This window comes from Ursus americanus, chromosome 26, assembly GCF_024610735.1.
Source record: "Ursus americanus isolate L20-20 chromosome 26, mUrsAme1.1.p, whole genome shotgun sequence".
Classification (NCBI taxonomy): domain Eukaryota; kingdom Metazoa; phylum Chordata; class Mammalia; order Carnivora; family Ursidae; genus Ursus; species Ursus americanus.
The window spans coordinates 24,717,370-24,731,681 of NC_142152.1; the positions used below are offsets into that span (position 1 = coordinate 24,717,370).

At 35.2% G+C, this 14,312-nt stretch overlaps 1 protein-coding gene across 4 annotated transcripts in view; it reads right to left on the minus strand.

The window, feature by feature from the left end:
* Nucleotides 1-14,312, minus strand: part of CEP128 (centrosomal protein 128) — a 375,253-nt gene that overhangs the window by 43,813 nt on the left and 317,128 nt on the right. For all 4 annotated transcript variants that reach the window (XM_045807714.2, XM_045807712.2, XM_087856159.1 and 1 more), the window contains one exon: nucleotides 13,968-13,991. In XM_045807714.2, coding sequence (XP_045663670.2) covers nucleotides 13,968-13,991 — 24 coding nt within the window. The remainder of the gene's footprint in view (nucleotides 1-13,967; nucleotides 13,992-14,312) is intronic.

Sequence of the window (14,312 nt, forward strand, 5' to 3'; positions counted from 1 at the left end):
AAGAAAATAAGCTCACCAAGATCCATTATGTATCTTATATTTATAACATGGTACAATAGACCCATGTGGTATTTGCAAGATACAATCAGTTTTTTCTCTTTTAAAAGTGAGGAAAATCTCTCTTTATTCTTTGAAAGATATTTTAAAAAGAATAACAGTAAAAACAATGACAAAAAAATCAGTCCTTACCAAAAGGAATGGAAAGACCAAGACTGGGTCCAATTGGTATAGTGAAGATTAAATCACCCTTTTAAAGCTTTTCACCTGTTATCATCACCTCTCAGAATCCTCTTTATCCATTTAGTGCCAAATTTCTCTTTCCCTGGAGACTTCCTAAACTGCTCCGGGGGCAGGGGGGGCCTGATAGGAAGTCTGACAATTCATGAAGCATGTGTATGGCACTGCCTTGCAAGAAGGCTAGCTTCCCACTCAGTCCTGTACGCGGAGCATCCATCTGGTTGTCACATGTTGAATGGAGGAGTGGCTGAAAGGTAACAAGTGTGATGCTATGAAGGGGATCAACACAAAGGTAGTACAAGGAGAAAGAAGAAATGAGGAAGGCAGGTAATCGACGAAATCTTAGTCGCTATGCCAAAAGCAAATTGATAAAAGAGCCAATTTTCCCAACATACTGATGTACAAAACAACTTGTTTTGTAAATGTTCATACAGTTTCCGAAAGTGTTGTTTTTATAAACTGCCTGGTTTGTCAAAATTTGTTAAAATCAGAGAATTAGTCATTTGGCAAATTCCTGATTAGATAAATTTGCCCTTGAAGTTAGGTCTGGCAAATTTAAATTTTAGTAAGAAGTTTGAAAAATTAAGGAAAACAGTGTCTGAGAAAGAATCTTACAACTGTTTTGGTAGATTAGAAAGAAGAAATACTAGAGACAGAATATATGATATTAGCAGTCAAAAAGGCATGAAATTAATTCAGTGGAAATGAATAGGACTAAATCCAATAGACATGAAGGCAGAGTAGCACCGGGCCCTAGGTAATGGACCATAAGGCATATTCTTAAAGGGCACGTTGACAATGGCCAAAGTCAGCCATTTTCAGCCATAACTGCACATTAGAATCATCTGGGGGAGCTTGAAAATAGACTGGGTCCTATCCCAGGTCAACCAAATCTGGGGGCTGAACTAAAATTATCAGGATCGGAGTGCCTGGGTGGCTCAGACAGTTAAGCATCTGCCTTCAGCTCAGGTCATGATCTCAGGGTCCTGGGATGGAGCCCTGCGTCAGGTTCCCTGCTCAGGGGGAGCCTGCTTCTCCCTCTCCCTCTGCTGTCCCCCCTGTTCTCCCTGCTTGTGCTCTCTTGCTCTGTCAAATAAATAAATAAAATCTTTAAAAAAATAAATAAAATTATCAGGATCATTAGTAAGATCCGTAAATCTGTATGTCTTAGAGCCAACGTTTGAAACAAGCTATTTATATTTTGGGAGGTAAATTTCAGATAACATAGTTTGTCTAGACACATAACCTGTGTGGTGAAACTCAGACCAAAGTTCTAATGTCCTGATGAATGAGCCCAAACTTTCTAGTCCATATACTGCTTCTGTGACTGGTGAAGGTAACGCACACATAAGGGAGGAGTATTTTTAAAAATTAGAAGAGGACTTTCTTATCCATTATCTCATTTGCACTTCTCTGCAAAACGATGAGACAAGCAGGACAAGTACTGAGCTCATTTTATAGCTAACAGAAAAAGAAGGCTCAGAGAAGTTCAGGGAGTTGCCGCTGTCAAAGAGCCAGGGCTCACAACCAGATCTACCTCCCAGTCCACCAAATCCTAATCTTTCTTTAAGAAATCTGGAGGTCACCTGCCTTGCGTTTCCCTCTCACTCAACTGTGAACAAATCCACTCTTCTCCAAGACTAAACAAATGTCTAATGAGGAGCTTTGAGGTATTAGAGAACAAAACAAGTTCTGAGTTAGAAATGATAGAGAAATGCAAATGATGAAGACAGAAAGTTCTCTGAAAAAATTTAAAGGGAGTCCTTCAGGGACTCCAGGTGTTTTGTCAGTGAGTCTATCCTTAATGTGTTGTAGACAATCTGGTTAATGTCTGATGACAATGAAACAAACAAGTCAAGGATGTGTTTCACTGGCCTTTGCCGTGGATAGGTAGAGAGGGAAAGGACAATAGTGAAAAACACTGAAAAAGCTCCAGAAAACCATTTATGTAATACCAGCTATGCAAAATAATTAGGAACAGAGCCTGAAGAGAATAATGAGGGAAGGGCTATTTTGATGGTTTGGCCTTTTACTGTTTGATGTTCAAATATAATGTAATTGGGGGCAATGATAGGTTGAAATCATTCACTAATGTTAAATAATTAACATAAGACCACTTCGGATATTTATATTAATAGTGCTAATAATGACAATTTATGCTCTCTCCAGCCTTTCATCTGAGATCAAAGTCTATTAAAAGCCCTAAACAAACTTTATAAACACTTGTGTAAGTAGAATTAGAGTTGGTATGCAGATGCATAAAGTAAAACAGATCAACTGAGGCATTTAGTATCACTGAGCAAGCTCAAGACAGAACTAGTAATGCAATCTAGTGGCACGCCAACTCTTTTCTTCAAAATTCAAAAAGCAAAAAACTAGTTCAAAGTTGCTTTATAAAACTTTATTGACCAATGCGTTGAGGGCATAGTCCAACAACCCTACATATGGTCCACTAATGTCAATGTCCTATTTATAAGTCCACTTCTAGCCCTGCTCAAGGTAAATACAGGATCTGGCTGTTGACTTCCCTCCTCTTCACTTTGCACATTCACCAGACCCTTGTAAAGTGTTCCTTACTCCTGTCTTCACTGCTCTTTACCAGTCACAAGAGGAGTATGCAGAATGGAAAGAACACTGTGTTACCATCAGAACACTTGAATTCTAGCCCTAGTTTTGCCACATTTGGCAATTCATAAACTCCTTTGGCCTCCACATTTCTCATCTGTAGGGTGAAGGGTTTTGGAAAAGACCTCTAAGACTCCTTCCAGCTGTCATGTTATCTAAAATGTGAGACTCATGGCAGGAGGGACCGAATCTGCTATATACTGAGGGGTGTAACCATGGTAGAGATTCAACAAGTTCCTGGTATATAATATTATTTAATTAAATCAGGTACACTGCTTGATAGTAACTATTAGTAAGTCAGAAATTTTGAAGACCAGAATTTTTAATTCCTTCTAGACTAGACCAGAGCTTATCAGGGAGGGGACCTTTCAGATATCACCTAGCCCAGTCCAATCATTAAAAAAATAAGAAAACTGAAATTTCAAGAGGTTAAACTACTTGTCCTGGATTGTGTGCCTGGCCATGGAGAGAGATATGACCAGAACCTAGCTTTTCTGACTCTGAATGAGATACTATTTTTACCATATCACCATCATTTAAACTAGGCATGAAATACAAGTTTCAGCTGAAACTTGTAACCGGTTAAAACCAGATGCACAAAACGAAAATTCCCCCAAACGGTTTTCTATTTAAAGGCTACTTCAAAAATGTAACACACATTACTCCCACCAACCATATATTAAGGGCATAATATCAATATTTTGTTTTATAGTTAAGTTAGGATCTTAAGAAAGACTTAATACACTATTACTCTGAGATTTCACCCATACATGCTCTCTTAGAGAAAACAGAAAGCATTTCTTCTATATATTATATTTTTCAGAAAGCTCCTTCCATTGTGTTTTGTAATATACACTCATATTATCTGCACAGTACAAAGTGAGAGCTTCTTCCAATGAGAATGCCCTGTTATTGATAGTATTTAAAGCAGGGCTATGAAGTCCATTGTCTAGCAATGCAGTTAGACAGGTGGTGTGACTACTTATCGGCATCAAATATGAAGCTGTCAGTCTGACCTCCAAACGCTGAGCAATTTGATAATATTAAATTCACCTGCCGGTGAAACCGTATTCATTATGTAATTTCTCAAGACACTTTCCCTATGTCACCGTGTTTATGAGAAATTTGACAGGGCTGTAAGAAACCATTTTTGCAGGCTGAAGGAAGTCTTACATTTTTAAATTGGTCATCACCTTTTGCCACAAGGTTGCAACTCCGAACACACAGCCTATTTGTTTGAGTAGCATTTTCTTTGCTTGACCTTAAATACAGTCATGTTTCAGAACTTTAACCCTTTGAAGATGACTCCATTATTGGAAAACATACATACTTTAATTCTGACGAATGCAGAAAACAGGCTCTGTATTTTGGGACAAGGTGGCGAAAGGAGAATGTCTAGATTGTTTCCACCAAGATCCCTCATGAGAGATTCATGAGGATATTTCCGTTTGCCCTCAATGCGAATATACAGAAGGTAGACTAACATTAGAGCAGTGGGAAACTTGGCAGAACGGGCTAGGACAGGGTTTGTGCAAAACCTTTTTCCGGTTTCAGTTTGAATGGGTTCCCAGGAAGTGTCAAGTTCGAACAAATCCAAAATTTTACAATGTAGCTCAGCCAAAACTGCTGAGATTCACCTGATTCTGGGTCAAAACTGTACAGAGCACACTGCGTTTTATTTGGTGTAAAGCCAATTTGACTGAACCTTTCAGGCAACTTCAATGAGAGGCTCATAGCCTTGGCAAAACCAAAAATGAACCTAGCTTGATCTTTGGTTTTGAAACAGCAAGTTCTGGCTTTATAAAGAGATAATGGCAAGTTTTACTTAGCTTTAAGATTCTTACAAATACTTAGAAGAAACACTGCAAATAATTAACAGTTATTTGGCCAGATTTACATTCTCAAGTCAGTTATTTCCTGGGCTTAACACTTCAGTAAGTGCATTAACTCTATTGGCACCATATACTCCTAAGCGCCGTACAGCAGAATTTGGTGTTCCAACAGAGAATAATGGTCCTTCTTCAACAACTTATGTGCCTGAAGAGTGGATTGCACATGTAGTGGGATGAAGCACAACTAGTGCTGGCTCCAGGTGGGAAGGAAACAATTAAAAATAAAAACTCCAACAGCAAATGTCTACTGTAATGGCAGACACGTGAAGGAAGAATGTATGGCATTGCTTGGTGATTTCCACAGAGACACACTGGCATTCTCTTGTACTGTTGGACACCAAGGTCTTGAAGATCTACTGGCTACTAAACTGTTACCACTAGTATTAGCTGATAGAATCCTTTCGAGGTGTGCCAAAGGCTCCAACAGTCTTTTAAATCAAAGCCATATTTCTAAGAGTTTTCAGTGTTCTATAATTTTTCTCAATATATGTAAATGTATGTATCTATTTCTCCATATTGCTACAGGTTAGGATTTACCCTGTAAGTTATACTATCTCTTTGAGTACACACTGAAAACAAGGGAGATTAGATTACTTTAGGTCACTTGGATATGAGAAGCCGATTAAACACTGACACATTACAGCTATATGATTACACATTTGTTCCAAGTCAATGATTGTCAAAATTTGAGTAGAGACTCCCTAAAATAATTTTTTAAACTATATATCTCCCTTACCTTCCACCCCCATACACATTTTTAAGTTTTCTAAACGTTTTCATCATAAATTTAGATAGGTGCAAAGGATGAAATTTCTGGACTATTGTAAATACCGACATTTTCAAATAAAACTCTTAAATTACTCATATAAACTTACCCAGCAAACTTCAAATACTTCAATAATTTGTTACCACCATTTATCCAATGACAAGATAACTAAATAAGATCCTCTTTAAAAGACAGAAATTTTATATTTTTCCTTTGCCCTTTGAATTTATTTCCCATCTATTTTCCCCAACAGACTTTCATCCCAATACAAAAAAATATTTATGCTTGGAAGTCTTTTTATTGGTTATTCTATCATACTTCGTCTTCTCTGTAAGAAAAATGTATATGTACAGAGAGAAAAACTGATTTTTAAAATGCCCTGTGACTGTAATGCTCCAAGTGTTATACCTTTTTATAGATTGAATTATCATTACAATATTAGGTCTATTAAAATTTTTGAGAAAAATTATTAAATGTAAACTTTATAAAGACCCCAAGACTTCTAAAAGTATATCCCTTTATGGGACGGATACTGCGCTCTCTTCTCCTGTACTTAATTAGCTCATGTATCCACGGGTAAGTACTAACTTTTGTTTGAATAAGACAGGATTTCATTTCATTTTTATTTCTATTTTTTTGTTTCTATAGATTTAATCACTGAGAAGTCTTGTTCACATAAAAAAGTACATGAGAATGAAAGTAGTTTGGTTATAACAATGTCACTCAATTTCTTGAACGCCTTCCTAGTTTTATGGCAAAGATTACATAGTGATCTGTCATCAAAAATTAATTTTAATGATCTATCAGCTCGATTAGGTCTTCTTTCAATTTTGTTGAAAGCAAAGAATTAGAAACCACTTGACTTGCCAAAGGACTGTAATGTAGTTATTAAAGTCACTCACTTTCTGTTTTGGAAGGTATATGAAAGAGGTTTTATTTACCAAGACTTGTCAAATGACTACAACTGCTCTTCTTTCACTTAGAGGCATTTCAATGAGTTCTACATATGCAAAAAGTACTGAGAAAAGTAAAAATCTTATTAATGTTAATACCATTCTATCAGTATAAATTTTTAATACTTTTATTTTATGTTAGCATTAAGTATTTTCATTAAAACCTTAAACCTGTGAATTGGCAAAGCTAGTCCTTGTTGTCAAACCAATCAGCTAAATCAGGCTTACTTTCTGGCAGAAAAAAAAGTCTGACTTCATGTGCCCTGTGATAACGGCCTTTTGAATTATAATCCTAAAACAGATAAATAAGGCATGGAGCCAGGCCAAAGTTTGTCACCTGGATGATATAAGACACTTTCGATGATTTCTTTCCAAGACTCAGTTTTGTTTTCTGGAGCTATACGTTCTCCGATTATGGTAGGGTGATAAGAGAGGTGAGGTCATCAAATAAAATTGGAATTCCTCCCCCTCATCATCAATCAACAACATATGTTGATTTCAGAACACCCTCTTCCCAATACCTCATCTATCCAATAAAACTCTTTGTCTTATCAAAAATACATGTATGACTAGCAGGGACAAGGAGGCTTACCTTAGTCACTTGATTAAAGAGGACATGAAAACGTCAAAATCATCAAGTGCCCCTTGTTTGGCAACTTGAAGTGCCTGGGGGAATCTGCCATCATGGAACCCCGGATGGGTGAAAGGCAGACCTTTCTCTCATAAAGCGGGAGGAGGTTGAATAGGAAAAGTAAGATGGCCTCTTCAAGCAAAGTCATTTCAAGGACTCTGCTGGAAGTACCTGTAGAAGCTGAGGATGTAAAGATGGATTCTCTTAAAGCTATTTGTGTCTGAAGACCCCTTGGAAAATCTCTGCATACTCCTCGGGGTGTGCTCTTCCAGTCTGAAGACTCTAAGTCATCAGCTATCTTTGAACATTACCTTCAGGGACAGCATTAATCATTTTGTCATAAAATTAGGAAAAAAAAAAGTTCTGCTAACATGTTTCCGTTCCCTCTGTTTTTTGGCAAAACATGTCACTGGCACAAAAGAGTACATAAAATGTATACATGTAATTTGAAGAAAATGACAATTCTTCGTGGTTTTAATTAGCATTTCCCTGTTTACTAATGAATATGTTCATATATTTCTTTTTCAACTGAAATGCTTGCTTATGTCTTTTACCAGGCACATTTAGACTTTTTGCATCTGAGATAACGATTCAATTTCGTCTTTTTTTTAATACTACCTATTGAAAAGTTCCTCCTTTCTCCCTCAATAGGTGATGCCAGTTGCATCAGAGACATCAAGTTTCTGTTCACAGGTATTTCTGTTTCTGGGTAGTCGATTTGATTACATGGGCCTATTTTTATATTCCTATCTTAATTTTCACAGCTTTAATAAGGTTTGATACATAGTAGGAGAACTACCCCCAACTTGCTCATCTTCAGAAGTGTCTCGACTATTCCCAAATGTCTTCTCTATGAAGAACTTGTATTTTTATTGCTGTTAGATTTTATTCCCCCCATGTATTTTGTATTTTTTTGTTACTTTTGTACTGGTATACTTTTAATTACATTTTTTCTATACTTGTTGCTGGAGTCAGAAGGAAAAAGGACTTTTGTAAAAAGTTTTTATAGAAGGTTTTTATAGAATAAACTTCTTAAACTCTTTTTCTTGATTTAACTACAAATTCCTAGAGCTTTCTGTATAGACAGTAACACTATTTAGAAAATAATGCTAGTTTCTGTGCTCTGGCCAGGACTGCATGCACAGTATCTAACAGAAGCCGTGGAATGGGCATCCTTTCCTTGTTCCTGGTCTCAAAGGAGGACTTTCAAAATGCTAAGGTAATGTTTGCCATTGGGTTTTTTCATATGACTTAGATTAAGTCAATTCACTTCTATTCTTAGTTTGCTAAAAGGCTTTTGATGATGATAATGATATCATGGGAATAAATGCTTCTTATTCATCTACTGAGATGACCTTATTAAATTTATTTCTCCTTAATCTGTCACATGATAAATTACATTGATTGATTTTCTAATATTAAACCAACTCTGAATTCCTGGAATAAACTCAGTTTGTTCATGATGAATTATCCTTTTAATGCATTCCTGGATTTATTTTGCTAATATTTTGTGTATAATATTTTTGCATCCATGTTAATGCATGAAAAGTCCCTTAATTTCCCTTATTTATACTTTCTATGTCTGGTTTTGTCTCGAAGGTTATGCCAACTCATAATGAGTTTGGCATGTTCCCTCTTCTTCTAGTTTCTGGAAGAGCTTTTATAAAATTAAAATCATCTGTTCCCATAACATTTGGTAGAACTTATCTATAAAATTTACATGGGCTTTGTGGCTCTTTCTGGAGAAAATTGTAATTGGTTAAAAATTGTTGATGAAACTTTTTATTATTTTAAAAAATTTACTAATAGTATGTTATTTCTTCTTAGTTCTGGAAAATTATATTTTTCTAGGCATTTAGTTATTTCTCCTAATTTGCAAATGTATAATTACAAAATTATTCACAATACCCTTGTATGTGGCTAAATTCTCAAATAGCTATAATTATATCCACTTTTTCATTCTTGTATTATTCATTTGTATCTTCTTTTTTTCTTCATCAGTCATACTGGATATTGGTCATTTTTATTCTTTTTAAACAACCAGCTTTACTTTATTGGCCCTGCATGCTGCATGTTTGTCTTCTATTCATTATAATCTTCCATTTTTACCCTTTTTTTTGTTTTTAAGGTTTTTGTGCCATGCTTTTAATTTATGTTGTGTGATATGTTCATTATTTTTTATCATTCTTTTCTAATATAAGCATGTAAGCCATTAAGTTTCCCATAAATACTACTTTTGTTGTATCACACATTTTATAACACAGTGTTGCTATTATTCTATATATTTCATAATTTCTACTGTAATTTATTTTCTGAACTTGAGCTGTTTAGAAGTTTACTTTGAAAATTCCAAAAGTCTATGCCTTATCTCGTTCTCTTTTTGAATCCCAGAGTTATAATCATGTCACTGAATTCTGGCCCATGGAAATGGACAGAAATAATATGGGAAAATTCTAGTTTCTACTAGAGGGAAGTTACGTGCTCTCCCTTCCTTTCTTTTTTCTTGTTACAATGCAAATATAAGGGCTGGAGGTGGTACAGGCATCTTGGCTCAGGAATGGGAAGCAGTATTTTGAGGACAGTGGAGCAAAAAGACAGAAGCAGTCTGGGTTTCTGACACCGTGTCTGCCACAGACACCATATATTTAGATTGTTATACAAGACAGAAATTAATTTCTACCTTGCTTAACCCTTATTACTTTTGGCTTTCTCTGTTAACTGAAGTTACGCCTAACTCTAATATGAAGGTATGAGAATATTATGGTATTAATGGAAATGAAACTAAAGATATATTTGAGAGTTGACATGAAAAACTGAATTTACACCTCCAAGCTGAACTGTCGTACATTCCTTTTAAACTTCCTCAAATGACTCTTACTGTACTGTCTCTATCTCCTCTTCATCCTTGACCTCCCACTCACTAAATTCACCAGTTCCCTTCTCTAAACAAGGGCATCCATTTACCTCTGCCTTTTTGGCACCAAGTGCCCAATCCCTAATTTTCCAACCACATTTCTAAAGTTGGATTATCTCCAACATGCGCTTTCTCTAATCCTACACGCAGTCTTTCACCACCGCACTCTACCCCGCACAGAACTACAACAGTTGCATTCCCACACACATTTACCAGCCACAGGCCCTGATTAAAAACCATTAATGGCTCCCTATTGGCTCTAAGGCCACGCTACCACTTTAACGCTCTGTGTTGTAGGTAGCTGATAGCAATGCAAATGATTCTTGTTCATAGACATGCAAATAAATGCTGTCTGGGGAGGTTCAACTGATTTCATTCCTCCACTTCTGAAGAAGCAGCCAGTTTTGCATATATTTTAAGTTCATTTCAGCACTCTAGTGCCTACCTATGTGGTTCTTTGCTCCTTTAAGTGAGAGGTAACATTTTACTCATCCTCTCATTAAGTAATGAGTTAAATAAACTCACATGTCGTGACTTCATTTCATATTTGTGTAAGAGTCATGATTTCATAATCTTACTTTTTTGGAAAACTATTCTTTTAACAAACCCTTTTTGTTCCTTACTATCTTCAAAGTTTCATTACAGACCCAACATGGGATGCCTTCTCGGGCTCTTTCTGCCTGACACTGATTCTTCGAATTTCAGAGATGAATCTAATCTCCTCCATCAGGTCCTCAAACTACAAAATCTGTGGTTTTCCTAGAACCTAGACCATGATGACGTCTTATTTTACAATTTTTTTTTCTTTATAAGAGCTCCTACGAAGCGCATTGTGTTTCATTCATGTGGTGTAGACAGTGTATTTTTATCTTATATCATTAATTTATTTACATGTAAGTAACTTCTCAAATAACAGTTTCCTCGAGAGAACTGATCACAGTGCTTCCTTTCCTCCTCTTCAGTGTCAACACAGTGCCTTATACGGTATCCAATAAATATCCACTGCTATGTTTCATCCGTGGTCCATCAACTGGGGCGATCAATCTAGGTTTTTTTCAGATAATTACTTAGCTTTATTTGGGGAATCAACCTACCATATTTTGGCAGAAAGTTGGTTCCTTCCTAAAAAAATCACATTAAACTTTAATGAAAATCATAAGAGCTTTTGTGAAACATCAAATAAAGTACAATACTAATCAGAAAGGCTAGCGAAAAAAATAAATAGATGTGCTTCTGGGGAATTTTTTTTCCCTCAACTATTGAACTGGTTCTGTGCATACCTATATTCATAAAAACAGTCTTACTTGAGGGTCATATATACACAGTTTAACCTTCATCCTTTCCTTCTACAAATGTTTACTGATTGTCCAATATATATCCCATTTTTTACAGGCCCTGGGATGCATTTGTAAGTAAAATGTAATTTCTAATCCAAGAAGCTTACCTGCTAGTGAAGAAGGAGAGGGGAAAATTGAGGAAGGGGGGAAAAATGGACACATGATTGTGACCTAAGCACTTGGATCACTGGTGACAAGACATATCAAGGTGCTCATTATGATGAAAAGACCATCTTATTTTCATGTATTGTAACTATTGAACATTTTAAATTTCCTAATGAAACAATGAAATTTCAAACTCTTTCAGATTTGTATCACCATAACATACACCCTACATTTGACACTTTTTATGTTAATACCAACCCAACCAAATGTAGACCACCACCATTTTCTACAGTTTAAGTGCTGAGTTAGTGAGAGAATAATAAATGATCGAGACTACTTTCAGCATATTTGATTTTATGAACTATAAAACACTTTACCAGTTGAATAGTCTACCAAGTGTATTAAATCTGCTGCTTATAATGCCAAATGAAGTCAAAGAACTTCCTAATATTTGAGCATTAACATTATTACTAAGCATCTTCATTTTTATGGTTTTACTTACGATAATTATTTCAAATTAAAACCATCTTGAGAAAACTGCCACTGTAAAAAACCTCGTCCATTTAATCAGTTTTATTTTTCTCATGATGACTTTTTATTTTTACCTTTATTCCTCAAGAAACCCTTAGGATAAGGCACTTCAGATCATACTCCATAGTACTTTTAGTAAAGAGATTATATAAATACAAAAGACTAACAAATGTTAATAAAAGTTATAGGCTTTTGGTTGTTTATATAATTTTCAGTTTTGCATGGCATATTGGCATAATTAAAATGATTAAACAAGAAATAATAAGCAATCACATAATGATAACCTAATGTTTACCTGGCCCTAAATATTTTCACATATATTCTCACAATAACCTGACAAAGTAAGTTTAATTATTATTATCATTTTAAAGATGAAGGAATCAACAAACAAGTGATTTGCTGAATGTTGTATAAGTGGTATTTTGTATGCTGAACCCAAGTTCTCAGACTCAAAATTTGTTTTTGTTCATACTTTTAAAAAGAGCATTTAATTCACAAGCCAAATCCTGTTGGCAAGACACTTCCTAAGGGTAAGTAAAATATATGTGGAAGAACACTAAACATTTTATTCACCTACAATGTCATCATACTGGAACTGAGAAGGTCAGTGTAATTTCCAAATGGCCCAGTTAAATCTAAGGAATAGATTATTTACCCACGAGGGTCTGGACACTGTCAATCAAAATCACTTGCTTACACAGGACTAAAATGTGCTTCATTAGCATCTTTCCATTTCTCACACTCACAAAATAAATCTTTTATTCTTTATTGGCCACATTGTTTAAAGGTTTCTTATTTTTTTTCTTGTTCATTAAAAACATATAAAGAAAAAAAAATCAAAATCACCACTGGTCCTAAGCCACTCTTAATATTTTGTGTGCTTGCTTTCTGAAAGTCTTTTTTAACACAAAATATTCAATATTTGCATCATACTCTTCATATGCCAGTATATTCTACTCCCCCTTCCCTCCGTAAAACAGCATGGCAATATTTACTTTTGAAAAATATGACTTTTTATGGCTGAATAATCTTTCGTCGTAAGGTGGTACCATAATTTATTTTACCATTCTTCCAATTCACATGGTTTTTATTACAAAAAGGTTTATTTATAAAAGGAATATAACATTTTATAAAACTTGAAAAGACAGAGAAAAGAATGAAATCACAGTCCTAACTCTCGTCTAACAAGTCACTTTTATGAGTTTTTCTCAGTCTCTTCTATTCTTTATTCATGTCTGTCATTACATGTTATCACTGAAGTACACACGATTTTATTTTTTTTCAGTTGGTTTTCTATTATAAGCCTTTTCCGTAACCACAGTGGTATGCTGGGTGGAAAAGTTCACACTTTATCTAACCATTCAGTACTACATTGTCACACAATAAGTTGTCCCCCCCTTCCTAAAATCATTTAAAATAAATCATTTCACAATCAATATTGAAAGCACGTAGTCTTTACATTCACGCACCTTAAAAAAATCTATTCCCTAATGCTAGATTCCTGCAAGTAAGATTATTGAGAAAAAGGCTGACTAGCTTTTAACATTATTTGGGTATTGGTGAAAACAATGTACAGAAATACTGAGGTTCAATATCTACACTTCAAAGTATAAACAGCACCCCAATCTCAGATTCTGATCAACCAGTCCTTTTAGTGATTGGGAAATACAGACACAAATATATAGGCTATTGATTACATTTAATTACATTTTCCATAAATTAGTACGTTTGGTATCATCAGTCTGGAGAGAGCAGTGACCATTTTTATAGGCACACTTTTGTTTTTTCTCTTTTTTCACTTTAAAAATCTGTATCCACATACCTTTCAGGTATAGTTTAGCTTATTCTCCCCTTTGAATCCTAGATGTAGTTTTACAAATGCTTTCTGGAACTGCTTCTTTGGGGAGTGCTCTGAAATCCACCTCAGGACACAGCAGTAATTCTGACAGAAGGAGAAAGAAAATGCCCCAACTTACCGTTTCTAATGCATTTACACGGTCCTGCAAATAAAGCATAATGCAGAATTATAAAAAAGCTATAAAAAATTATTTCAAGTTTACTTAATTTTCAGATTTTCTACTTATCCTCCATTAGTAATAATGTTTCAAAAATCTCAAAAAATGAAAACTCCTACTCAGGATGACTTCTATGATAGAAAGAGTCATGAAACGATCACTGTACTTCTCATCTCAGCTAGTGTTCAGACTGCAAGGTTGAATTTAATGGTAAATATCATAAACTCATATACAGTGACCAAATGGTAATAAACCTTACCACTTTTGCACTGGTAAAATTATTTATCTACTTAAGGATTTATAAGT